This window comes from Salmo trutta, chromosome 5 (genome assembly GCF_901001165.1).
Source record: "Salmo trutta chromosome 5, fSalTru1.1, whole genome shotgun sequence".
NCBI classification, from domain to species: Eukaryota; Metazoa; Chordata; class Actinopteri; order Salmoniformes; family Salmonidae; genus Salmo; species Salmo trutta.
Window position 1 is genome coordinate 55,422,878 of NC_042961.1, and position 27,980 is coordinate 55,450,857.

Sequence of the window (27,980 nt, forward strand, 5' to 3'; positions counted from 1 at the left end):
TTGTTATTTGAACATGTTCTACTATATCCATGTCAGAATAGACACAGAACATGACAAGTGGTGATATCTTTATTTCAAAATTGGTTTTATTCCCATTTTCTCAAGCAACATTTTTTTTATTGTTTTATATTCATGTAATTAAAAAAAACAAAACGTGGGATTTCTCTTAGTTTTTATGTACAAGCAAAAACAAATGGTGGAGAAAAAACAATTGAACACAAAGAATCCATCCCTGTACAATAAAGTCAATACATTGAGAAGATCGAAGACAAGCATTGTGGAATAAAACACCGCCAGCTTCTGTCCCAAATGGCACCCTAATGCCCTACATAGTGCACTACAAAGGAAGTAGAGTGCCATTTGGGAAATAAACAGGTAGTTAGCACAGCAGAAGCTGACGGAACAGCACAGGCATGTACTAATAGGTAGGTAGCGAGGGGGAGGATAATAAGATAATGAAAAAATATTAAATCACCTTTTTCCTTATTTGGTGTAAGCATACAGCTCACCCACATACATCATACACATACATAATCATTCTCTCTCACACACACACACACACACACACACACACACACACACACACACACGCAAACTTACAACCCCTCCCTTTCACTGACAGTGCAACATAAAAACAATGTTAAAACAGCATGCAGGGCAATGGTCTCTTTACAACGGTGGTCCAGTGTGCAACAATAACACCCCCCCCCCCCCCACCTCATATGGCTACCTACAACACTGTTACTCATTCACAATATTTCAATCCATTCCTTACATCCTTAAAACCTTCCACACCTCTCTCACTCAAGTGTTTCCCCTACCAGGCAGGGCAGGCCTGAAATAATTTGGCTTCAATTGGTTTCAATTGACTACTGTTGTGTTTAAAGTGAACCACCCCCTTGATATTGACTTGGTATGCCTTGATTTGGCGCCCCACGTTGAGAAAACACATCTAGGGGATAAACACTGCATCATCATCATTTACACCTAAACTAGGAGCCTTTGCTGTCAACACATGTACCTTTATGCAGTCCAAGTCCTGAACTACAAATGTCTTACTCACACCTCTCTCTATTCAAGGACAGCCTGGTCCCAGATCTGTCTATGCTTTAACTAACTCCTATGGCTGTATAGTTAGAGGAGTTGGCTATAGCAAATGCATCATTCTCACAAAACTGTCCCAAAAAATGGTGTAATTTTTTCACAAAATATCCTTTTGAATCACTGAGTTTAGGATATGTACTTATCTATTTCATAATTATGTTTTTTGATCAGATATTATGCATTTAACAGTTTCACAAAGTTCTCATTACCGTAACAGTTTTAAACTTAAAAAAAAAAAATCATAAACAAATTAATATTTAGATATATTTTTTAAATGTCTTCCCTAATGAAAAGGCCCGAGTTAAACATAACACTGAAAATAGAATTATACAATTATTATAAAAAACCAAATATTACTTTTTCCCCCTATTTGAGCTATTTAGCCATTTCAGTAATGAGAAGGCCAAGTGCGGTAAAGGGGTCGTTTGAGAATAAGAACCTTATTCTGAAGGCATACAAGCTAATAAATTAACAACTTGTGCTCATATAAGGACTACTCCTCTAGATGATGCATCATGGGTGAATACAACTTTATTAAAAATGTTTTACAGGAACTTGAATAAGTAATGAGACCTCCACAAACACTGTTTGTACTTAATAAATATTATACTTTAATGTAAACTCCAACTAGTATACCATGTCTATGATTTATGGACAAACTACAGTAACATATTTGGTGTTTTATTCAAATAGGTTACATTTTTGTAAAGATTATTTTTTAATAGACCAGAGAATTTAATCCAGACGCATTTCGGTAATGACACTTTCCCCAAAACTAGACATCTTATTCCTCAGAATGACAGTTGATTTTTGAAGATGCATCATGGTTTTGTAACTCAATTTGGTACAGACATTTTAAAACTGGTTTAATGATAATGACCCAAATACAGATCAGAGACCAGCAGGCTATTATAACTTATCATCACAAAACCTGGGTACTATTTAAAATGTTTCTTCTTGAGCGTCTGTCTGCTTTAGTTTGCCTGGTTGGAGACACCAATACCAAACGTTGGGTTTGCATGTTTTGGCACTATTCTGTTGGTTCCATCAAGCATAGCTCAAGTATTGAAAATTATTTCAAATAGTATATGAACCCAAGTCCATTCTCTGTCTAGCTCTAGCCTACACAATGTACATACATACATACATACTGTACATATATGCATACATACATTACATACAACGTACACATTTTCTCACACTCGTACCACACAATCCACTCATCTGCGTTCCAATAATCCATACTACGTAGAATGCATGGCTTCACTCTAGCATGCTAGACAAGTGGATTTTGGAAGAGAGCGCCTGTCGTCGTTTACTATAACTAACCCTGAGTCACTCAGTGGAACACTCACTGTTTCACGGTGTTCTAGATTCTATATCAATGTTCTAGATTCTATCTAGATGTTCTACAATGTTCGAGATTTTTTATCAATTTTCTAGATTCTATATAGATCTTCTAGAATGATCTCGATTTTATAATGATGTTCTAGATTCTATATCGATGTTCTAGATTCTATATGGTCTGTCTGTCTACTAGATTATGACTATCATCCATTGGTCCACACACGCTCATACTACACATTGTAAGTCTAAAATCACGCCCTATTCCCTATTTAGTGCAAAAGTAGTGCACTATGGGGAACATGGTGCCATTTGGGACATAAACACTGGTCCCTGATCCAACTGCTGTATATTATTGTGCATTATGTGGAAGGCCAGGAGTTTTTCCTGACCATGTGACCTGATCAGGGGGAAAACTCAGGGCCCTAGTTATCAGCTATAACCAGGACCAGGAGTTGTCCTGGTCTAGTCACGTGGGCTGGTCCTTTTGTATTATACGTTGAGATGAATATCTCGCATACACTTAGACACACATTATGAGAACTCTCGCTCAATGTTCACTTGAGGAATCGTGTTGGCTTTTTGTAGCTTGTCTTTAGTGGAATGGGGAAGCCTAGGAATAATGACTGACAGCGGAGAGATGGGAGGAGTTTATCCAAGCTGAAGCCAATGACAGTCCATCTTTGCGCTGTCTGACAGAGGGGTCACACCTCCAGGGCTCCTTAGCCCCACCTCCCTTAGCATTCTCTTCCACGTGATTGGCTGCTCTGACATAGCTGGTTTGTGTGAGCAAATCAGGAGTAGATGGTGATGACTTCACTTCCTCCACCCCTGACCAATAGGACGCGTTCCAATCCCTCAGTTAGAACTTCCAGAAATTCCATATCTGACCATCGGTTAAGGACTGGTCCACTGTTTGGAAACGTTTTCAACAATAAAAAAAGAATACTGTAACTACTACTACGTCTACTATAGCTATGACAGAACACACAGCTATTGGTTCATTTTCAATTCACTCAATTAAGGAGGTGAAAAATAAATCGATTGAAATGGAATTGAGTCCAACCCTGGTACACAGGAAGAGAAGCACAGTAAACAGGAAGTGAAGGATACAGTTTTCGTCTCCGGCTGGGTTCCGTGGCGGTCCCGGCATGTTGAGCAGGACCAGCCGAGCATCATGGGATTTGTTGACGATGACCTCGTTGAGCTTGACGGCCGTGTGCATCCGCCGCACGTTGGAGTGGTCCCTGGGAGACAGACATCATTAATAACAACAATCATCAACATTCATCCGTTTGTGTGTGTCTCCGTTCAAGTCTGTGTGTGTCCACGCGTGCGTGTGTCTCCATGCGTGCATGTGTGTTGTGTGTCCGTGCGTTTGTGTGTGTGTGTGTGTGTGTGTGACTTACGGCCTGATACTGAGCATATCTCTGAAGCCCTCTGGTGTACTACAGCCGGAGTGTGTAGCTCTGTACTGCAGGGCTTTCTCCTTAGTCCAGGTCATGTGGACTCGTCTGTTCTCCGAGGCTGACATCCCTCCATCCCTTTCCCTTCCTCCGGCTGCTCCTCCTCCCTTTTCGGCATTTCCTGTGGGGCCTCCACCCCCGTCGGTGTCTTCATCGTCGTCAGAACCAATGCTGGTTAGCCGAAGCATGGAGTTACGATCCTTTACCAACTGGGCCTGGGGGAGAGAATGTGTAACACACGTTTAGAAATCCTCCCTCTCTTCCCCTCCCTCCCTCAGAGAGAGATACACCTACAAAAGACACTCAGTCACTGAGTACAGGGTAGGGCTGGGCGATATATCCAATTGATTAGAATTTTTGTTTTAACGTGATGTTCCAAATGCCTTAATCAAGGTTATTTTGTAATGTTTGAGCATTCTGTCTTTTTGGTCTCGTCTCCTTCGGTGCTGTGCACCTTCCCACACAGACACCAAGCCCCTCCTCCTTCTGTGCACCTTCCCACTAGCACACAGACACCAAGCCCCTCCTCCTCCTGTGCACCTTCCCACTAGCACACAGACACCAAGCCCCTCCTCCTCCTGTGCACCTTCCCACTAGCACACAGACACCAAGCCCCTCCTCCTTCTGTGCACCTTCCCACTAGCACACAGACACCAAACCCCTCCTCCTCCTGTGCACCTTCCCACTAGCACACAGACACCAAACCCCCCCCCTCCTCCTCCTGTGCACCTTCCCACTAGCACAGACACCAAGCCCCTCCTCCTTCTGTGCACCTTCCCACTAGCACACAGACATCAAGCCCCTCCTCCTTCTGTGCACCTTCCCACTAGCACACAGACACCAAGCCCCTCCTCCTCCTGTGCACCTTCCCACTAGCACACAGACACCAAGCCCCTCCTCCTGCCACTCACAACAAAAAAATGATAAAGATCACTTCTTCCTCTCTGACAACAAGCAGTTTAAACTCACTATTTGCATTTGAGGTTTGGTCCAACAGGGTCACATGGACACCTAAACATTATTTTACTGTAATAGACTTGAAATTTCCAACAATACCCTTTTTATGTCTCAACTCCCAAAATGTAGAACAGAGCAGACCCTACTAAGACGAGAGTATCAATGAACATGATTGTGGAAAATGAATGGTCAGGTTGTCGCGTGCAGCAACACATACCGCTAGCAGGATTTTAACCACAGACTGTTATGTGCTAGTTGTCTAGTCTGGGTTTTAGAAATGTGCAATGACGATAAAAAAACACATTTATATAAGGAATTGGCAACTTGTCCTCGTTCTGAAAAATAAGCATCTTATCCAGGTAGGCTACTTGACTGAAATATCTAAACAAAGTGAACAGGCTATGTTGTTCAAACAGTGAGAGACGGACTGAAGGGCGTATTCATAACAGTTAGACCATTAGTGGACGTGCATTGTTACATTTGTAAGAACATTGGCATTTTCATATACAGATTTAAAAGCCAGATCAGTAATTATTGCAAAAAAGCAGGTTAAACTATTTTGATCAAATAATTAAATTATGAATGGGTCTTATGGTTGTGGAAGGCTTATATTTAGCCTAGGTATAATTTTACAAACCCAAAATTCATTAGATTATTCCTGACTGTCTGAAATTCTGTGAACTGACCTTTAATTGAGAAACAAAGGCTATTTAGAGAAACCGTAAAAAATATCGAGGTATATATTATGAAATCAGCCATAAGTTTGAACAAATTTTAGATATGATTTTTTGGCCATATCGCCCAGCCCTATTATATGGTCATATTCATTAGGGCACACCGTAGCAAAACATTTTGGAACGGAAAACAAAAACAGGTGTTTCTTATTAGACAAGTTCAGGTCATCCCCTCCCTGTTTCAGTCCGTTTTCTCCCGTTCGGTTCCAAATGAATACGACCCTGATACACACTCTCCAACACAGGACACCTTACGTCTAGCGACATTAGCAATATGTAGGCTGCAGGATAGGGTAGGGCATTACTTCTGAAGTGGACTACGTAGTCTACGAGACAGTTGGAAGTCAATTACTACTGAGCAGACAGCAAACTTACTTCATCTACACTCCAGCGAACTCGCTAAGGAAAACAATAGACAGATGAGGTGAAGATGAACGCACGCACACACTCTTTTCCGCACACACACGTATGGAAACAGAACTATGAAACAAACACACTTGTTGAGGCCTCCGCACCTCTTTCTCTCGGTCAGACTTGGACAGCCTCATCTGTCTGAGCATCTGAGATCTCTGCTCCATCATCAGAGTCCTCTCATAGGTGTAGGCTGAGATGTCACTGTTATGCTGGGACAGGAGATAGGGGGGGGGGGGGGAGAGGGGAGGGAGGAGATAGGAGAGGGGGAGGGAGGTGGAGAGAGGGGAGGGAGGAGATAGGAGAGGGGGAGATGGAGATAGCAGAGGGGGGTGAGAGGAGAGAATAGGGGGGGGTAGTGAGGAGAGAGGAGAGAACGACAGTTTTTCATGGGTCAAATGAACAAAGCCTAACAGATAGCTATTAGCTAGTGATCAATATTGGAATCAAAAAAGATTTCTTGATCATCCGTACGCTACGGCATTATTACATGAACGTTTGAGTAAAGTGCGTGGGCCTCAAGTTATTATTGGGTCTATACAGAAACCTACCATTTCCACCACTTCAACATCAGCCTCTATGCGGAGGTGGTAGAGGAACGTAGCCAGGTCCTTCTTCATCTGAATAGAGTTATCCTCCATCTGAGCCACCGTGAAGATACGCATCGCACACTTACGCCACACCTGGGGACGGAAACACGACAATAGCGTCAGTTACATACACGTGTACACAACCTTTCTCTCTACGAGAAGATGATGATATGATATGACTGAATATTTCTCTGACCTTGTGTTGCCTCAGCAGGAAGGGCAGTAGCATGAGCATGCCCCCGTCGTGGACGATCCACCACACGTCAATGTATCCCTCCGCGCACGGCTCGCTGTTGCCGGGGAACAGAGAGATGTTCTTGGGCACAAGTAGGGCCAGGTGGGCCGCTGTCGTCACACGCACGGTGTCTGGAGGAAACACGCACACAGAGAGAGGGGGCGCTGTTTATTCAAACCACCACGTCTCAAAGTTAGATGGCAGGTAGTCAAATTCAAAAGGCCAGTTGCATTGTTTGACAAACAGATGGCAGTAAATGGTACCATTCAATGATTCCCACTTGCTTTCCCCCCCCCGTCTCTCTCTTTCGCCTCATGAGTTTTGCCTTGAAGCCTGATGAGAAAGCGCACATGCACACCTCTCCTGTACTGTACTCACTGATAAAGGTCTTCCAGGACTGTGGATCCTCACTCTGCCTCCAGGCCAGGGGCCAGCCCATAACCACAGTGTTGTGCCTCATCCCTCCTAACCCACTGGACTGGATCATGTGACTGATGCCCTCCCTGGCCTTGTTAGCCACAATACACTGACAGAACCCTTTCACCTTCTCCTTGTCCATCTGGTGCTTCAGAGTCTACGGGCGGGGGGGGGGGGGGGGGGGGGGGGGGGGGGGGGTGAATAAAGAGCAAGAGGAAATAGGGAGAGAGAGAGCAGGGGGAGGGAGAGTGAGAGGGAATGGAGAGAGAGTTGTTATAGCACAATACACCTACAGATCCATCAGGTAAGTCTGAAGGAGAAAGACAAAATTAGAAGCCTGAAAGAGGGGAGAAGAAGAGGGGCGGAAGTCAGAAGAGGTATTTTTAAAAAACATTTCTAGAGAAACGCACCAAGAGTGCTAGACAGAGAGAAAAGAGAGACCAACCTGTTCTGCAGCCAGTGCCTCTCCGTAGCTGTGGAGGTAGTTTCCAGTGATGACGGTCCCTACAATGGTCAGACCTTTACCTGCCTTCAGCTGAGATGCAAAGGTTAGCAGGCGGGGAGACTTGACATAGGCATCCTCATCTAACTTCAATAGAACTAAGAGCTGGGGTCTGGAGGGGAGAGAGAGAGATTGGAAAGGTGTGAGATTGGGTGTATATACATGGGTGGTTGTGCATGAGTCGCTGTTAACGGTATACTGCTATACTTTACCTCCAGTTCTTGGTGTGTATAGACAGCTGTGTGTGTGTGTGTGTGTGTGTGTGTGTGTCTACTATACCCCCAGTTATTGGTGTGTATAGACAGCTGTGTGTGTGTGTGTGTGGTTGTGTCTACTATACCTCCAGTTCTTGGTGTGTGGTGGTCCCTCTTCCAACCTCAAGAGGGCGTAGCGAGCAGCGCTGAGGGACAGACCCCGGATACCATCTCCCCACTCCTTCTCTGCCCTGGAACACACACACGAAGACAACTCAGAGATTCATAAACACATGAAGACAACTCAGAGATTCATACACACACACGAAGACAACTCAGAGATTCCTACACCCACACTTTGTCTAAATATATTAATCTTCCTTTTGAATTATGAATGTAACACCTCCACAAAATATATAATTGGATTTCTCTGACCTCCATTCACACAAGCCCACACACACACACACAACTGGTTTGTTCCAGTAGGTCCCCATGGAAACCTACCCGTGGTACTCAATGTATTTGTAGATCATGCCAGCAATCACTATAGCAACAATAGCATAGTACCATGACGATATGAACATCAGCGCCAAGCAGATGATCATACCCAAAAATGACAAGGTCCTAGAGAGAGAGAGAGATAAAATAATCAATCATCACGCAGGGCTCAACATTAATGCTTGCCCTCTTGTCCGGGACAAGTAAAAATAACATTATGACAAGTTTTTTTTAAATGTTTTATTGTCGGACAAGAAGAATGGAGAAGTAAAAAAAAAACAATAATATCATACAATAATCACAATATCAATAATTACTCTGATCAGAATGGGATCAATTGTAATGTTGTAATATTTTATAGGCTACCAAGGGTGGTCGACCACCCGGCAGGAGAGTCTTAAAGGGCCAGGGTTGGATTTTGAGACAGGCTTGAATATGCAGAGAAGCCAATGGACAGAGCATAGCCTACATCTGTCTGATTGTCTATGGCAAAACGCAACACATTTTATTTTGTAAAGTGGTTCCTTGCATCAAACATTGATGTAAAAACGCTTGTTACAGACCATATAATTTGTGACTAAAAAAGTTCATGTCAAGCCCTGATCGGACTTGAGAGAGAAATAGAAAATAATCAATTACACTTGAAAAGTTCTTCTCCATTTATAAAAAGTTGATATGTAAATAGAGTACGTGTGTGTGGACGTGTGTGTGTGTATGTGGACGTGTTTAACTATACTTGTGGGGACCAGAAGTCTCCACAAGAAGAGTAAACAAACAAAAATTTGACGAGGTCCCCACGAAGTCAAATGCTATTTCTAGGGTGTTTAGGGTTAACATTTACATTTAAGTCATTTAGCAGACGCTCTTATCCAGAGCGACTTACAAATTGGTGCATTCACCTTATGATATCCAGTGGAACAACCACTTTACAATAGTGCATCTAAATCTTTTAAGAAGGGGGGGGGGGTTAGAAGGATTACTTTATCCTATCCTAGGTATTCCTTAAAGAGGTGGGGTTTCAGGTGTCTCCGGAAGGTGGTGATTGACTCCGCTGTCCTGGCGTCGTGAGGGAGTTTGTTCCCCCATTGGGGTGCCAGGTTAGAATTAGTGTTAGGTTTAGGCTTAGGAGCTAGGGCTTGGTTTAGGGTTATGGTACAGGTTAAGGAAAATAGGATTTTGAATGGGACTGAATTATATGTCCACACAAGGTTAGCTGTGCAAGACTGTGTTTGTGTGTGTGTGTGTGTGTGTGTGTACCAGTGGTAGTAGGAGAAGCGTGGTCTCCAGTTGGGAGTTCTCAGCAGCGTCTGCAGAGCACAGGCCAGGTTCACAAACAGATAGCACATCAAGAAGAACCTACAGAGAGAAGGAGATGTGGGACTCAGGCTGCACTGGATCAGCATCCATACACTCAGACCAACAAACAATCACTCACACACACACACACACACTTTCTCTCTCCAAGAAACACACACTCACATGGAGAGGATGGGTGCAACCAGGTCCAGAGAAGCAATGAGGATTCCCAGCTCAGCTATCAGAGCTGTCAGCAGCAGAGCCCAGGTAGGCTCTCCATTAGCCTTGCCATGACCAAACACCTGGACGTAGAGAACAGAACATCAGAGCGAGAGAGATACAGAGAGAGAGAAAGTGAGAGAATGATGGAGAGAAAGAAGAGCTATATATACACTACAACACTTGTTTATCTATCTCACCCTGAGGAAAGGGATGATGTTGTCCTTGGCGATGGCCTGGAGGAGGCGGGGAGCGCCCGTCAGTGACTGGAGGCCAGCGCCGCACGTCGAAAAGAAGGAGCCAATCACAATGACCCAGGGGGAGGGCCAAGACAAGGTGCCCACTACCAGGTTTCCCTTTACAGAGTCTCCAAACCTTCACAACAACAGACAGGTCAGTTAGTGTGACTTCACTGAGTCTCCAAACCTACAGACAGAAAGACAGGTCAGTTAGTGACTTCACTGAGTCTCCAAACCGTCAGAACAACAGACAGGTCAGTTAGTGTGACTTCACTGAGTCTCCAAACCTACAGACAGAAAGACAGGTCAGTTAGTGACTTCACTGAGTCTCCAAACCGTCAGAACAACAGACAGGTCAGTTAGTGTGACTTCACTGAGTCTCCAAACCTACAGACAGAAAGACAGGTCAGTTAGTGACTTCACTGAGTCTCCAAACCGTCAGAACAACAGACAGGTCAGTTAGTGTGACTTCACTGAGTCTCCAAACCTACAGACAGAAAGACAGGTCAGTTAGTGACTTCACTGAGTCTCCAAACCGTCAGAACAACAGACAGGTCAGTTAGTGTGACTTCACTGAGTCTCCAAACCTACAGACAGAAAGACAGGTCAGTTAGTGACTTCACTGAGTCTCCAAACCGTCAGAACAACAGACAGGTCAGTTAGTGTGACTTCACTGAGTCTCCAAACCTACAGACAGAAAGACAGGTCAGTTAGTGTGACCACAGAATGTGTCCTAAGAAGGCCAAGACACACACCAATTTCAGTTTACTTCCTCAATTGACTCCACCTTGAAACACACACACACACACACACACACACACACACACACACACACCAATATACTAACTTGTCTCTGAGCACCACTCCTTCGATGCAGGCTCCAAACAGCACCACACTGCTCAGGTCTGGCCAGGCCACTCAGGTAAATAACCCACTAGTCACATCACACCTGAACCATAACACAACTCTGTCCCAATATCAACCCATTACCACACACTAAGCACCATGCAGGTGTGTGTAACTAGAATGATTCTAATTCTATGACTAGGACAGAGTTTACATGTGACATTTTCAATTAAAAATACAAAAGCTTTGTTGTCCTTGGGTGTCTGAAATTGCCCCCTAAACCCTACACACCGCACTACTTTTGACAAGAGCCCTAGTCAAATGTAGTGCACTATGTAGGGATTAGGGTGTCAATTCGGACGCAGCCAGAGTTAATATGGAAGATATTCTCAATTCAAAATCCGAAAGCTTTATTGTCCACAGTGAAGGATACAGACGAGGGAGGTAGTGAGGATGGCCATAATGGTTCCTATGGGGATGGAGCGCTGAGCGTCTTTCAGGTCCCCAGACCGGTTAGAACCAGCCATTATACCTGGAGGGGGGAGAAGGGGAGGAATAGTGAGGAGGGAGAGAGAGAAAAAAAGAGCGAGCGAGAGAGACAACAGAATTGGTGTATGAATCTATGACAAATAATTTTACAGCCTGATCAGCCTGTCCCAAGTCTCTCCCTACCCCTCGCCTCTGTTTCCGCAGAGCTGTAAGCACTATGATGGGAGCTCCACCACTGCACTGCTTCTACCGATTCAGATCTACCAACATCAAGAGGTCCAAGGGGATCAGGAGGTACTGGGATCAGGAGAGACGGAAAGAGGAGGAAATATACCTGTGACTGAGGGGAAGAAGATTCCCACCAATAGCGTGAAGGAGGTGGTGATGTCAGCGAAGACATAGGGCAGCCGATTGGTGGGTGGGTGGACAGGTCTGGGCGAGGGGAGTGACCCTTTCTCCAGGACGTCCCCTTTACTGAGGTAAACACTCCATATGTTCTCTATGGAGAGAATACTAATTATTAGAGAGAAAGAGAGCGAGAAAGAGAGAGAGCGTGAGAGACAGAGAGAGAATGTACCTGTGATAACTCCACTGGACAGGCCTGGTATGCCAGGTATCTCAGAGATGTTGCTGAGGTTAAAGTAGTAGTCACAGGAAGCGTTGAGGTCTGGGCCTTCACAGAACTGCTGCCACAGGGCCGTGGTCGCCTCAGAGGAGGGCAGGGAGGGATCAAAGGTTGACGGCACCGTGCCATTTCCTAGAAGAATTGGTTGATTAGTTGATATTGGGGATGATAATGAACAAGCGAGCAAAGAGGTGGAGAATGAGGAATTCTAACAGTGGTCGAATGGCAGGCAGATCTAACACCTTCAAAGCCTTGAATGGCCTGTTAGGAGTGATTGATTAAGGCTTCAGCAAATGAGCCGCAAGTGGGCGTGTCCCATAGTGAGATGTCAAACAGAATGGACCGAGAGAGAACATGAGGGTTAACATAAAAAATGTTTCTCATTATAATTGACTATGGCATTTTTCCAAATTGAAAGGTAATATTGACGGTTTTACCAGCGAGTGTGAGGTTGGTATCCACAGGTCTGGGTGGTTCTTTGGGCAGGGTGGTCTTGGCACAGGGACTATCAAGGAGGATGTGTCCTGACAGGGTACGGTTACCCAGCATACACACCCTGAGGAGGAGGGAGGAGACGATTAGAGCACGGGATTGGTCAATCACAGATGACAGTGAACGGATTGGTCGATTAGGGCATCAGTCAAGTTTAAGTGTTTGGCAGTAAGAGTGGTGTGAAAGTCTTGAGAATGGGTCAATACGGGTACGTGTATGTCTCAATGAGAGTGGTTACAACGTTCTCAGGTTTCTCACTGATGTTACCGGCAGTGAAAGTGTAAATCAGGCATGCCAATGGAAACACATCAGTTTAGTTTCTTGTTTCTTTGCGACTAAAATGCGACCCATAATCAACTCCGATTACACCATGAATCTGTCAATCAAACCGCTCTACGATCACAACAGAGGAACTCACGGGAAAGTGGGCGGGCTGAAGGCGGAGACCAGCGCTCCGGTGTAGATGGACAGGATGGAGATGATGACACAGGCCAGGAAGACGGACGCCAGCTTGTTGACATATTTGACGCCGACAAAGACCAGTAACGCCATGAGGAGGAGGAAGATTGATCCGTAGACCCTCATGTTGTTCAACATGGCTGCTCCCTCACCGTCCAGACTGCTGGAGACAAAGATGGCCGCCCACGGGGCAATGTACATCTGGGGGTGGGAGGAGAGCGAGTGAGGGTAAGATAACAGACACGCAAAATCAAACGATATATTGGATTGGTGAGGGTGAGTAGATGCTGGAGTTTGTCATGTGAACGCTTATACAGACAACATGAACATGACAACCATGATAATGAACGTCAGAGTAATTTGATGGCGGTTATAAATGATGGTTCTAATGAGGATGACAGTGAGGAAGAGGAGCGGGCGACAAAGGCTCTCCCACCCACCAGCAGGATCTCGATGGCTCCCAGGATGTACATGGCCCCGGCGAATGTGGTGCCCAGATAGAAGCACAGCCCCACCGCCCCCCCAAACTCTGGCCCCAGAGAACGACTGATCATGAAGTAGGAACCACCAGCTGGAGAGGAGAAGAAGGGGAGAGAGAGAGAGAGAGAGAGAGAGAGAGAGAGAGAGAGAGAGAGAGAGAGAGAGAGGAGAGAGAGAGAGAGAGAGAGAGAGAGAGAGAGAGAGAGAGAGAGAGAGAGAGAGAGAGAGAGAGAGAGAGAGAGAGAGAGAGAGAGAGAGAGAGAGAGAGAGAGAGAGAGAGAGAGAGAGAGAGAGAGAGAGAGAGAGAGAGAGAGAAGGAGGGGGTGGGAGGGAGAAGGAGGTGGGAGGAAGGAGAGGGTAGGAGGGAGAGAAGTAAAGAGAAGAATGAGTGTTATAGTATCATTATGGGTGTTATGGAAGAGAAAAAGAGAGAGAAGGAGAAAGAAAGTAGAATAGTACAGTATTATGATGAGAGACAACACACTAAGATTGTACCAATAAGCATAGGTCCCAAATGGCACCCTATTCCCTATACAGTGCACTACTTTTGACCAGGCCCATAGATGAGGGAGGAGATCAATGAAGGAAATGTAACTTTGCAGATAGAAGCAGGGGTTTTGTCTTGACATAGAATCAGTAAGGGGCTCTAACTACAATGTTGTCAGATGGAATAGTTCAAATCAACTAAAATTGATTTGCTTCATATTCAAATATCACAAGAATGTTAGAATTGTTCAACGACAACTTTGACATTTGGGATATTTCCAGCGTGAGTGTTGTTTCACTCAGAATTAGAATGATTTTATTATTCATTATTATGTGTGTATAACTACTCATTCTATGTCTATGGTTTTCCTAGTGGTGAATGGTATTGCTGGGTGAGGACACTATGTCTCAGTGTGTACAGTCAGAGAGGGGAGAGGCAGATCAGACGTTAGAACGAGCAGACAAACCTGACCTGGGTTCAAATATCATTTGAAATCATTTCAAATAGTTTATCTTTATCCTGCCTGGCGCAGTGGAAGCGATAGAATGGTTGGAAAACTGCCAAACTACGCCCACCCGGCAGTTCAGGCAGACTAAACCAAAAGCTACAAGTATTTTTAAATACCCAGGTCTGACACATACAGACATCACTGAGACAGAGTTGCAAAATTCTGATCACTTTTCCAAAATTCCTGACAACCTGGGAATTCTGGAGAAAGTAACCAGCATTTTTAAACCATAACAAACATTAAACATACACTTGGATGACAACAACACAGAGGGATGGAGGGAGAGTGGGAGAGAGGGATGGATGGAGGGAGAGGGATAGATGGAGGGAGGGGTGGAGGTAGGGAGAGATGGAGTGAGGGAGGGAGATGGATGGAGGGAATACCTGGTACAACTCCATTGGTGGCGATGGCACTCATTGAGATAGCAGTCAGTAAAGTCTGCAGAATGAGAGAGGAGCAGTAGCTGTATCATGCATATATCTATACACATAAAGATACACTCACTAATCACTATCTACAGGGCACTGCTCTTAACAGGCCTGTTTCAATTATCTCCTGTTCTCTTATCTTAAACACTTTCTGGCTAAGTGTCTGCTAAATGACCAAAATGTAAAAATGTGTGTGTGTGTGTGTGTGTTTGTTTGCCAGGAGTAGACATGTGTGCTGCAGCTCTGTACCAAAACATGGCAATCTACTAACATAACTTAAGCCCACCTGTTGTAAGTGTCATCGTTAATACAGCAAAGGTCAGAGGAAGGTGCGTCTTGTATCCATAAGTGTCCATATATCCATGACCTAGGAAATGTTTGAATCCTTCTCGACTGTAATGTGATTTGTGGATTCAAATAAACCCTGTGTGTGTTTGTGTGTGTGCGTGTGTGTGCGTGTGTGTTATCCTCACACAGCAGCAGCATATGAAGACGATGCAGAGAGCCTGCAGCACACCGGCAGTTCCCACCACCCAGGTGAGACGCAGGAACAAGATCACCCCGAAGATGTTCTGCAGGCAGGGCAGGTACACCCCCATGAACGTACCCATCTGGGGAGACTGGGATAGACACACAGGAGAATAGTGATCATTAGTGCACAACGTAACAAAAATATGTTCTACAGACAGGGCAGGTACAACCCCATGAACGTACCCATCTGAGGAGACTGGGAGACACAAATGGCATTAGATATGAGGGTCCTGTTCATTAGTAAACACCGTAGCAAAGCATTTTCCAAATAATAAAAACTCCTGATCATATCCATGACGTGCTAGGTGTGATTATATTAGGTCAGACATTTTACATCCCTGGGTCTATTCTCCTCTATAGTACCTATACGGTGGTGTAAGTCAGTGCAGTAACAAGGGAGTCAAAAGTACAACCTAAAAGCACAGCGCTTAGATATTACTGCCAGGGGTCAAAGTACTATGCCAGGGCATGCCGGGAGTTAAGGAGTCAGAGTGGTGTGTACCTTGTGGGCCTTTCTCTTCTCTCCTATGCTCTCTGCCTCCTCGTGCTCCCTGGCCCCCTGGGTCAAGTTGGTGTAGTTGGCCAGACGGTTGAGGAGAGAAGATACCTTCGGCCTAGTGTCCATCTCCTCCTGCAGGAGGGGGGAGGGGGGGGGGGCAAGGAGAGAAAATAGGAAGAGATGAACACATGATGAGACAGTCATAAAACAGAGTGCATCAAACACTATTTATTGATTGATTGATGCTCTAACCTCAAAGAGAGCCAGGTTTCGGTCGTAGAAGTCATCATCGTCCACCCCATGACTGTTGTTGATGTAGACATTGGACATTTTGGAATTGCCATCTCCTACACACACACACACACACAGAGAGAGAGACAGAGAGAGAGAGAGAGACAGAGGAGAGAGAGAGAGAGAGAGACAGACAGAGGAGAGAGAGAGAGAGAGACAGACAGAGGAGAGAGTTATACCTCCGTCAGCAGGGCCCTGAATCAGCACTCTCAGTTCCCTCTCCTCTACCACCAGGGAGGACACACAAAAACACACACACACACACAGGGATGATCCTTGTGACACCCTTGTCTCACGCATTGCTACACATACACACAAACATCTAAACTCAGCAAAAAAAGAAACGTCCCTTTATCAGGACCCAGTCTTTCAAAGATAATTCGTAAAAATCCAAATAACTTCACAGGGTTTAAACACTGTTTCCCATGCTTGTTCAATGAACCATAAACAATTAATGAACATGCACCTATGGAACGGTCGTTAAGACACTAACGGCTTACAGACGGTAGGCAACTAAGGTCACAGCTATGAAAACTTAGGACACTAAAGAGGCTTTTCTACTGACTCTGAAAAACACCAAAAGAAAGATACCCAGGGTCCCTGCTCATCTACGTGAACGTGCTTTAGGCATGCTGCAAGGAGGCATGAGGACTGCAGATGTGGCCAGGGCAATAAATTGCAATGTCCGTACTGTGAGATGCCTAAGACAGCACTACAGGGAGACAGGGCGGACAGTTGATCGTCCTCGTAGTGGCAGACCACATGTAACAACACCTGCACAGGATCGGTACATCCGAACATCCCACCTGCGGGACAGGATGGCAACAACAACTGCCCGAGTTACACCAGGAACGCAAAATCATTCAAATCAGTGCTCAGACTGTCCGCAATAGGCTGAGAGAGGCTGGACTATCAACAGTCACAAACCCACCATCGCTGGACCAGACAGGACTGGCAAAAAGTGCTCTTCACTGACGAGTCACGGTTTTGTCTCACTTGGGGTGATGGTTGGAATCGCATTTATTGTTGAAGGAATGAGTGTTACACCGAGGCCTGTACTCTGGAGTGGGATCGATTTGGAGGTGGAAGGTTCGTCATGGTCTGGGGCGGTGTGTCACAGCATCGTCGGACTGAGCTTGTTGTCATTGCAGGCAATCTCAACGCTGTGCGTTACAGGGAAGACATCCTCCTCCCTCATGTGGTACCCTTCCTGCAGGCTCATCCTGACATGACCCTCCAGCATAACAATGCCACCAGCCATACTGCTCGTTCTGTGCGTGATTTCCTGTAAGACAGGAATGTCAGTGTGCTGCCATGGCCAGCGAAGAGCCCGGATCTCAATCCCATTGAGCACGTCTGGGACCTGTTGGATCAGAGGGTGTGGGCTAGGGCCATTCCCCCCAGAAATGTCCGGGAACTTGCAGGTGCCTTAGTGGAAGAGTGGGGTAACATCTCAAAGCAAGAACTGGCAAATCTGGTACAGTCCTTGAGGAGGAGATGCACTGCAGTACTTAATGCAGCTGGTGGCCACACCAGATACTGACTGTTACTTTTGATTTTGACCCCCCCCTTTGTTCAGGGACACATTATTCAATTTCTGTTAGTCATGTCTGTGGAACTTGTTCAGTTTATGTCTCAGTTGTTGAATCTTATTTATGTTCATACAAATATTTACACATGTTAAGTTTGCTGAAAATAAACGCAGTTGAGTTTACAAATACCAATACATTTTAGTCAGTTTGCACACGCTCTTTTCCAGAGTGTATAAGACATTAGGAAAACTTCCCTAATATTGAGTTGTACCCCCATTTGCCCTCAAAACAGCCTCAATTTGTCGGGGCATGGGCTCCACAAGGTGTCGAAAACATTCCACAGGAATGCTGTCCCATGTTTCCCACAGTTGTGTCAAGTTGGCTGGATATCCTTTGGGTGGTGGACCATTCTTGATAAACACGGGAAACTATTGAGCATGAAAAACCCAGCAGTGTTGCAGTTCTTGACACAAACCGGTGCGCCTGGCACCTACTACCATACCCTGTTCAAAGGCATTTCAATCTTTTGGCTTGCCCATTCACCTTGAATGGCACACATACACAACCCATGTGTCAAAAGTCTTAAGGATTAGAAATCCTTCTTTAACCTGTATCCTCCCCCTTTATCTACAATGAATGAAGTGGATTTAACAAGTGACATCAATAAGGTATCCTGGCTTTCACCAGGATTCACCTGGTCAGTCTGTCATGGAAAGAGCAGGTGTTCTTAATGTTTTGTACAGCCTATGCAGCAAACACAACCGTCACAGGTAACACAACCGCCACAGCAAACACATCCTCCCCAGAATACACAAAGGTAGCCTTATGTGTGTACCCCTGGGAAGGGGTGTCTCCCCCCCCCCCCTCCCTCCAGATAGTGCTCACCTGAGGTGTAGGGGTCTCCCTCCCTCCAGATAGTGCTCACCTGAGGTGTAGGGGTCTCTCCCTCCCTCCAGATAGTGCTCACCTGAGGTGTAGGGGTCTCTCTCTCTCCCCTTCCAGATAGTGCTCACCTGAGGTGTAGGGGTCTCTCTCCACCCTCCAGATAGTGCTCACCTGAGGTGTAGGGGTCTCTCTCCCTCCCTCCAGATAGTGCTCACCTGAGGTGTAGGGGTCTCTCTCCCCCCTCCAGATAGTGCTCACCTGAGGTGTAGGGGTCTCTCTCCCTCCCTCCAGATAGTGCTCACCTGAGGTGTAGGGGTCTCTCTCCCCCCCTCCAGATAGTGCTCACCTGAGGTGTAGGGGTCTCTCTCCCCCCCTCCAGATAGTGCTCACCTGAGGTGTAGGGGTCTCTCTCCCCCCCCCCTTCCAGATAGTGCTCACCTGAGGTGTAGGGGTCTCTCTCCCCCCCTCCTTCCAGATAGTGCTCACCTGAGGTGTAGGGGTCTCTCTCCCCCCCTCCAGATAGTGCTCACCTGAGGTGTAGGGGTCTCCCCCCCCCCCTCCTTCCAGATAGTGCTCACCTGAGGTGTAGGGGTCTCTCTCCCCCCCTCCAGATAGTGCTCACCTGAGGTGTAGGGGTCTCTCACCCCCCTCCAGATAGTGCTCACCTGAGGTGTAGGGGTCTCTCACCCCCCCTCCAGATAGTGCTCACCTGAGGTGTGTGTGTGCGCGTGCGCATCCCTGCATGTGTCTGATGGAGCAGAATGTGATATGAGGAGTTAATGTATAATGTGAATGAATCCAGTCTGTCAAATTCTATTACTGCTTTGTGGGCAAGACCGACTAAAAATAACCATCTCTGCACGCGCTTGACCTTCCTTGAAATAACACAGCTGCCTCACTCTCTCCACTGCTTTTGTCTGTTAGGACTACTCAGCCAGTACACTGCATCGTCTCAGCAGTGTTTGTGTCTGCTTCGGTAGATCAGCCTGTGCAAGTCAATTCCTAATCGATTTGTTGCGTTTCGTTTCTCCTTTCCTGATATAAATAACCAAAGCGTCACCCTCGGTCTATAAAGTGTTCATGAAATGCTTGCTCGCCTGCACACTACCATGGCTCGGAGATACAGGCACTCTCTCTCCCACACAACAGGCATTCTCTCTCCCAAACAACAGGCATATACACTATATATACACACACACAAAAGTATGTGGACACCCCTTCAAATTAGTGGATTTGGCTACTTTAGCCACACCCATTACTGACAGGTGTATAAAAAATAAAATGAAAATAATAATCTAAATTTTTTTTTACAAAAAAATCAAGCACACAACTCCATATTAATGTCCATGACCTTGGAAATGAGACATTTGACGAGCAGGTGTCCACATACTTTTGGTCATGTAGTGTAAATAGACAGACAGGGCATGAATGAGCATTTGGCTTCAAGCATGAATCCACAAGGTTTTACACTGTGATCTCTGGACTTCAGCGATGCATTAAGGAAATACCACTGGCTTATGCGGACATCATATCTGATAAGTACAAAGGCTATTTTCTCCAAGTTACATGTGGGAAGCAGCTAAAACGAACCAATCCCACTCAGGGTTAGCATAGAACCAACTGCTGTCAACTTCAGCCTAGCCATCAACCAGTGGCTGAAATGGCTATGCCAGCGTACCACAGCCCATGTGTGGTCACTGAACCCAGAACAGGGGAATGGTGATGATGTTCAGATCTCCTCCAGAGAGGAGCATGTTATCAAAAACATGCTCTCTCGCACAGATGACTTTTAGAAATGGTCTGGGCTGGAAGTGAAAGACACTAAATGTGCAGGCTTGATATGATTGACATTTCCCCTCTGACTGTGGTCAATGAGTTAGCGGCTGTGAAAAAGGTGGCCCTTGCAAAGATTCAACATCGGTTTGCCAATGTACAGTTGAAGTCAGAGGTTTACATACACCTTAGCCAAATACATTTAAACCCAGTTTCACAATTCCTGGCATTTAATCCTAGAAAAATCTCCCCGTCTAAGGGTCAGTTAGGGTCACCACTTTATTTTAAGAATGTGAAATGTCAGAATAATAGTAGAGAGAATGATTTATTTCAGCTTTTATTTCTTTCATCACATTCTCAGTGGGTCAGAAGTTTACATATACTTAATTAGTATTTGGTAGCATTGCCTTTAAAATGTTTAACTTGTGTCGAACGTTTTGGGTAGCCTTCCACAAGCTTCCCACAATAATTTGGGTGAATTTTGGCCAATTCCTTCTGACAGAGCTGGTGTAACTGAGTCAGGTTTGTAGGCCTCCTTGCTCGCACATGCTTTTTCAGTTCTAGGATTGAGGTCAGGGCTTTGTGATGGCCACGCCAATACCTTGACTTTGTTGTCCTTAAGCCATTTTGCCACAACTTTGGAAGTATGCTTGGGGTCATTGTCCATTTGGAAGACCCATTTGCGACCAAGCTTTAACTTCCTGACCGAAGTCTTGAGATGTTGCTTCAATATATCCACATATTTTCCTCCCTCATGATGCCATCTATTTTGTGAAGTGCACCAGTCCCTCCTGCAGCAAAACACCCCCACCACATGATGCTGCCACCCCCGTGCTTCATGGTTGGGATGGTGTTCTTCGGCTTGCAGGCCTCCCCCCTTTTCCTCCAAACATAACGATGGTCATTACGGCCAAACAGTTCTATTTTTGTTTTATCAGACCAGAGGACATTTCTTCGAAAAGTACGATCTTTGTCTCCATGTGCAGTCGCAAACCGTAGTCTGGCTTTTTTATGGCGGTTTTGGAGCAGTGGCTTCTTCCTTGCGGCCTTTCAGGTTATGTCGATATAGGACTTGTTTTACTGTGGACATAGATACTTTTGTACCTGTTTCCTCCAGCATCTTAACAAGGTCCTTTGCGGTTGTTCTGTTCTCGCAACAAAGTACGTTCATCTCTAGGAGACAGAACGCGTATCCTTTCTGAGTGGTATGACGGCTGCATGGTCCCATGGTGTTTATACTTGCGTACTATTGTTTATACAGATGAACGTGGTACCTTCAGGCGTTTGGAAATTGCTCCCAAGGATGAACCAGACCTGTGGAGGTCTTGGCTGATTTCTTTTGATTTTCCCATGATGTCAAGCAAAGAGGCACTGAGTTTGAAGGTAGGCCTTGAAATACAGGCACAGCTACACCTCCAATTGACTCAAATTATGTAAATTAGCCTATCAGAAGCTTCAAAGCCATGACATCATTTTCTGGAATTTTCCAAGCTGTTTAAAGGGACAGTGAACTTAGTGTATGTAAACTTCTGACCCACTGGAATTGTGATACAGTGAATTATAAGTGAAATAATCTGTCTGTAAACAATTGTTGGAAACATTACTTGTGTCATGCACAAAGTAGATGTCCTAACCGACTTGCCAAAACTAAAGTTTGTTAACAAGACATTTGTGGACTGATTGAAAAACAAGTTAATGACTCCAACCTAACTGTATGTAAACTTTCGACATCAATTGTACCTCTCCCACAGAACATTCTGAGGGAAATGAATAACAAAACTTGTCAAGTGTTGAGAAAATGGCTACGCTTAAACACACACACCACATGTGACATTATCTTCCTGAGCTAAATGGTCTGAGTGTTCCGAATGTCCAGTGGATTTACACTGCTACCAGACTGACTAACCGGTCGAACATGCTCAACAGTGACAACGCGACAGTCATCCAAAGCCTCCCTCCTCCTGGACTAGGAAGGTCCCACTGGCCAATGACACTAACGAACAACTTCCTGGGCTTCATTAGGAAGGCCAATGGAAAACTGGACACTCGTGCTGCAGGCTTTGGAGTCTGGTCAGACCTCAAGGAGCTGTACAACCGGATTGGAGCTCAGATGGACACAAACTGACACACAGACCACAGGAGGTTGGTGGCACCTTAATTGGGGAGGACGGGCTCAATTAACCTGTCTGGGCTAGGGGGCAGTATTTTCACAGCCGGATGAAAAACGTACCCAATTTAAAATTACTCTGGCCCAGAAACTAGAATATGCATATTATTAGTAGATTTGGATAGAAAACACTGAAGTTTCTAAAACTGTTTGAATGGTGTCTGTGAGTATAACAGAACTCATATGGCAGGCAAAAACCTGAGATAAAGTCAACCAGGAAGTGGAGGATCTGAGAATTGTAGTTCTTCTTTCTAGTCCCTTTCGAAACTACAGTATCCGTGGGGTTACGTTGCACTTCCTAAGGCTTCCATTGGCTGTCTAAAGCCTTCAGAAAGTGGTTTGAGCATTCTCCTGTCACTGGGCAGATAATAGGAGCTCAGTTTCTGAGTGGACTGCCTGGCAACAAAGGGATTGGATATGCGCAGACACACGAGCGCGCCGTTCCTTCTTTTTCTTCTTGAATGAATATGCTATTGTCCGGTTGGAATATTATCGCAATTTTACGTTAAAAATACCATAAAGATTGATTTTAAACAGCGTTTGACATGCTTCTAAGTACGGTAATGGAACATTTTGACTTTTCGTCTCTGGTTCCGCACTCGCGCGTTATGCCTTTGGATAAGTGATCTGTACGCACGAACAAAATGGAGGTATTTGTTCATAAATATGGATTATTTCGAACAAAAACAACATTTCTTGTGGAAGTAGCAGTCCTGGGAGTGCATTCTGACAAAGATCAGCAAAGGTAAGAGAATATTTCTAATACTAATTCTGAGTTTAGTTTGCCCCGAACTTGGCGGGTGTCTGTATAGCTCGCCGTGAAGGCTGAGCTATGTACTCAGAATATTGAAAAATGTGCTTTCTCCGTAAAGCTATTTTAAAATCTGACACAGCGGTTGCATCCAGGAGTAGTCTATCTATAATTCTTTAAATAATTGTTATATATTTTGTCAACGTTTATGATGAGTATTTTTGTAAATTGATGTGCACATTCACCGGACGTTTTGGTGGGAATACATTTTCTGAACATCACGCGCCAATGTAAAATGCTGTTTTTGGATATAAATATGAACTTTATCGAACAATACATACATGTATTGTGTAACAATGTCCTAGGAGTGTCATCTGATGAAGATCGTCAAAGGTTAGTGCTTCATTTAGCTGTGTTTTGGGTTTTATTGACACATGTCATTGCTTGGAAAATGGCTGTGTGATTATTTTTGTCTATGTACTCTCCTGACATAATCTAATGTTTTGCTTTCGCTGTAAAGCCTTTTTGAAATCGGACAATGTGGTTACATCAAAGAGAAGTGTCTTTAAAATGGTGTAAAATAGTTGTATGTTTGAGAAAGTTGAATTCTGACATTTTGTGGTTTTTGAATTTGCCACCCTGATATTTCACTGGCTGTGTCCCGCTAGCGTCCCATGTAGCCCATAGAAGTTAATGGTTTCAACGTGTTTGATGCCATTCCATTTGCACTGTTCCAGCCACTATTATGAGCCGTCCTCCCCTCAGCAGCCTCCACTGACGCAGACTGAGACAGTGACAACCTGTGATGCAGTTGTGTTGTCGTGGAGGCTTCTGTCACCCATGACAACACTCCTCTGTATCAGACAGATGCAGCTACGGCACCTCTGGACTGGCCTGAGGCTGCTGGGGAAACTTGCTGCTCTGGTCTGTGCTGACGACTCTGTCTTCCATTCCATGTACCAGAATACTGCCAGTGACAAGGACATTCTGACATTTACTGTTAAGGCGAGGCTGTAAGTTCTACCCAGAAAACCCAACCTAACACTCTGGTACCCTGCAAACCATGATCCCTTCTGTGTTTTACACCCAGAGTTAAATGTAATGGAGTCTGTTGCACATGTTGTTAAGGTTGCCGTTCATACAAAGACATGTACATTGCAAGACGTGACCGCCTTGTCGACCTGGTAGCTACTGAGGTGAGAAAGGTGTTTCAAAGCATTTCAAATGTGTGCGTGCATGTCTGCTTCTTTAGTTCAGCCTGTGCCAGTTCATTTCGTGTTTGATTTGTTGTGTTTCTTTTCTCCTTTCTTGATATAAATAACCAAAGCATCACCAATGAGATAACCTAGCTGAGACTATTTCTGGAGCCAGTAATCGCTTATTAACAGTGAGACTACTATTGTAACGTAGAAGCTGATTCTGTCCAGAAGAATGATTGAGAGTACCCTGCCACTAGAGGGTGACATCAAACAGTTGAGCAATTAGGCTAACAGTCCAAAACAGGGTCCTGTTCATTAGGACATGCAATGGGACACTTTTTGCAATGGAAAACAAAAATGAGGGCTGCTTATTAGACAAGCCCAGACAGTCCATCGCTGTTTCAGTCTGGTTTTTTTTAATGTTTGGTGCCTAATGAACACAACCCATTAATAACCGAAGGTTGTGAACTTGTTGCGCGCGAGCACACACACACACACACACACACACACACACACACACACACACACACACACACACACACACGAAGTGACATGTCACCTTGCTCTGTGTTGGTCCTGTCAGGCGTCTCGTTGTCACCAGTTGTGGTGAGCCCTCCCGACCCCTCGCTTAGTGGTTCACTGCGGTTCACACTCTCCCGCGAGCCAAAACGTACGTGGCCGCGGCCGCTGGACCGGGAACTGATGTCCGGCGAGGTGTCCGACAGTCCCGGGAGGTCCTCGGCCTTGGTGGGCGTCACCGTGAACCGTACCGACGCCATTATTGGGTCTTGGAGGAATGGGGGTCAAGGGTTAGAGGTCAAGGGTCACCAACTACGCTAGCTCGGCTAACCAATACTAGGCTAGCCCACACTAGGCTAAATTAGCTAGGCTAACCTATGCTAAGCTAACGTTCAAGTGACTGTGCAGAGACAGCTACTAGACTTGAATCTGCACTTCCCCATTGAATTGGACTGGTTTCAATGGCATATGTGGGATGAATGTCATGAGATATGTGTGCCTTTTTTCCATTTGATGAATGTGTAATGGTTTAACATAAAGCCTACACTTTAAAATTGTAAACAAATGAATTAGGTTGAAGAGTAAACTGTGTCTCTAAGAATATATATTTTTAACTTCCCCTTCAGCTTTCAATTCAGGTTTAAAAAAATAAAATAAAAAAAAAGGTAGAGTTCCCTTTTCACTTCGATTAATATTATTGCTTGTTCAGAAACTGGATTAGTACGGTGTGTTCGTACGTGTCCACATGACCTGACAATGAACTTAATAATACTGGCTATCAATATGTAGGCCTAGTGTCAAATCTGCCTCTGCGCTAGTATTCCCAAGTAAACATAGGTTTGTTTTTTTCTCTGTGTTATATGCACCTCAGTGATAGCTTAGATTTCCTCTATGGATGACAATGAGTGACTAATGATGGATTGATGGGGGGAAATAGGGAAGGGGTAAGAACCAAGACAAAAGGAAAGAAAAAGGGAGAAGTCAAAGGTGGATAGCTGCTATTAGAGTTCAATTATGTATGGTAGGTGACAGTATACAAAAGGCATTTGTTTTGATTAATGAGTGATGACATGCATGTCACTCAGTAACCTAACAAAGAGCAGAACAGAATCATGTGCTTTCACAAACACCTCTCAGGGGAGCAAACTGCAAAGTTAACCAGGTGAGAACACTGACTGAAAAACAGTCTCCTTGCTCAGACTCAATTATGTGAGCTACAAGTACCTGCCAAAATAAAGGAAACACCAACATAAAGTGTCTTCATAGATATACACATGACCCTAAGCATGATGTGACGTTAATTCCTTAATTAACTCAGGAACCACACCTGTGTGGATGCACCTGCTTTGTATCCCTCATTTAACTCAATTGTTTCCTTTATTCTGGCAGTTACTTGTAGTTCAGTTGAGTAGTTGCTTTGGTGCGGTTTATAATTTAATTATTATACAAGAGCAGTTCCAACCGGTTGGGCCAGCGGCAGCTTGAGCCCGAGCCACATGCGGAGGAACGCATGTCTTTGTGCAGTACTGTAGCTGTATTGTAGACAGCTACTCGTATGTAGAGATGGGATGGTTGCTTGTTATCAGTTTCGCAACATTCGAGTTGTACTACGTCTTATACTAGGCATTTTTAGCTAGACGAGGGTGTGGCAAATTGTTTGGGCAATCTTGTGAGTTCGTGGGGTACACATGAACTGAAGCTAGTTAACAGTGCATAAAATTATTTTAGTCTCATAGCTAGTTGCAACCTTGGTTGCCATCCCATGAATCTATACAAACGGTGGAGACAAGGACCAGCATCTGTATGCGACTGTTGAATTGAACTGCATCCGTTTAAATGATAATGAACGCTTAGCAACTAGTTGGAGCTTATGTAAAGCGAAATAAGATTGTGTTCGCGGTGCAAGACTCATCAAATGTTCAGATGGAACATACTGATAACGTTACACCTACGTGCACTTACTTGAAATACCGTATGACGAGCTAGCTACTATCGGTTATGCTAACATTAGCTGGCTGGCTAACTAGTAACTACCCTTAACCGTTAAGCCAATTATAATTTCTAGCTAGTTCGAACCAGTCAGGGAAAATTGTCATATCAATATATTCCAAACCCGCGGTTGAAATACATTTAGAAAAAAATTGTCTGTATTTAAACTACAACTAGCATGGGTAGCTAGCTGTAGCGTTTTTGTTGGCAAAACGATGCGGCATGTCAACAATGTATTAGCATGTCAATCAATGTATGCAGGCAGATGTTCCGAGGGAGTAAATCTTTTCTTTCTGGAATTACACAACATAATATGCACGGTAATTTGTGTCAACTTTCAAGTCATGGTATCGAAATAAACTAGACGAACACCCTACTACGTTTGTTTTGCTTATCATGAAAGGATCCCCTCAACTCGTTCAGTACATTAGCTACTTGTCGGTATCAGTCGACTGTCCGTTGAATTTACAGTGGTACAGTAGCTAGCTGTTAGCCACGCTGCTAAAGTGTGACAGAACTCCACGTACCTTGCTCAACGGCTAGAAATTGACAGAATTCTGCGGCAACTTCACGGCAATATTTCAAACAATATACATAGCGCGTATATAGTACTCTCGTGTCCCTTGTATCCAGCTGTTTGGCTTGCTAGTGCTTCTCAAAATGAATTGAAACCATAGTAGCTCCATGCATGTACTCGCCTCATCCTTTATTGTCGGCACTTTGTCCAACAGTCAGAAACGCGTGCCAGCCCCCGCCTCTCAATTCGCTTGCCGTAATTTCGAACTCACGCATGCGTGGTAGGGTGGACAAATAAATCCCTAGAC

At 44.8% G+C, this 27,980-nt stretch overlaps 1 protein-coding gene across 3 annotated transcripts; it reads right to left on the reverse strand.

The window, feature by feature from the left end:
- Positions 1-160: 160 nt before the first annotated feature.
- slc12a6 (solute carrier family 12 member 6) lies at positions 161-27,964 on the reverse strand. 3 transcript variants are annotated; one of them, XM_029754381.1, is made up of 27 exons: positions 27,684-27,964; positions 26,034-26,076; positions 25,208-25,435; positions 16,303-16,397; positions 16,054-16,182; positions 15,494-15,640; positions 14,976-15,030; positions 13,558-13,688; positions 13,077-13,318; positions 12,604-12,722; positions 12,119-12,298; positions 11,876-12,040; positions 11,486-11,584; positions 11,054-11,111; positions 10,168-10,342; positions 9,932-10,050; positions 9,710-9,808; positions 8,459-8,578; positions 8,101-8,205; positions 7,704-7,872; positions 7,220-7,415; positions 6,803-6,972; positions 6,568-6,699; positions 6,103-6,228; positions 3,858-4,129; positions 3,562-3,695; positions 161-3,334 (listed from the first exon to the last, which is right to left on the reverse strand). In XM_029754381.1, the coding sequence occupies exons 3-27, from the start codon at positions 25,425-25,427 to the stop codon at positions 3,243-3,245; spliced, it is 3,549 nt and encodes a 1,182-aa protein (XP_029610241.1). In that variant the 5' UTR covers positions 25,428-25,435; positions 26,034-26,076; positions 27,684-27,964; the 3' UTR covers positions 161-3,242. The 3 variants fall into 3 exon arrangements, with proteins under 3 accessions (XP_029610241.1, XP_029610242.1, XP_029610239.1); XM_029754382.1 differs by lacking the exon at positions 26,034-26,076 and having other exon boundaries at positions 6,121-6,228; XM_029754379.1 differs by lacking the exon at positions 26,034-26,076.
- Positions 27,965-27,980: the final 16 nt, after the last annotated feature.

What these genes read in the sequence shown, in the direction of transcription:
- slc12a6 (XM_029754379.1), bottom strand. Translation starts at nt 25,427, where the DNA reads ATGGCGTCGGTACGGTTCACGGTGACGCCCACCAAGGCCGAGGACCTC. An exon ending in AGAAGAGAAAGGCCCACAAG is followed by an intron (nt 15,641 to 16,053) that starts GTACACACCACT and finishes TGTCTATCCCAG; the next exon opens with TCTCCCCAGATGGGTACGTT. An exon ending in GGAGTGGTGCTCAGAGACAA is followed by an intron (nt 10,343 to 11,053) that starts GTTAGTATATTG and finishes GTTGTTGTGAAG; the next exon opens with GTTTGGAGACTCTGTAAAGG.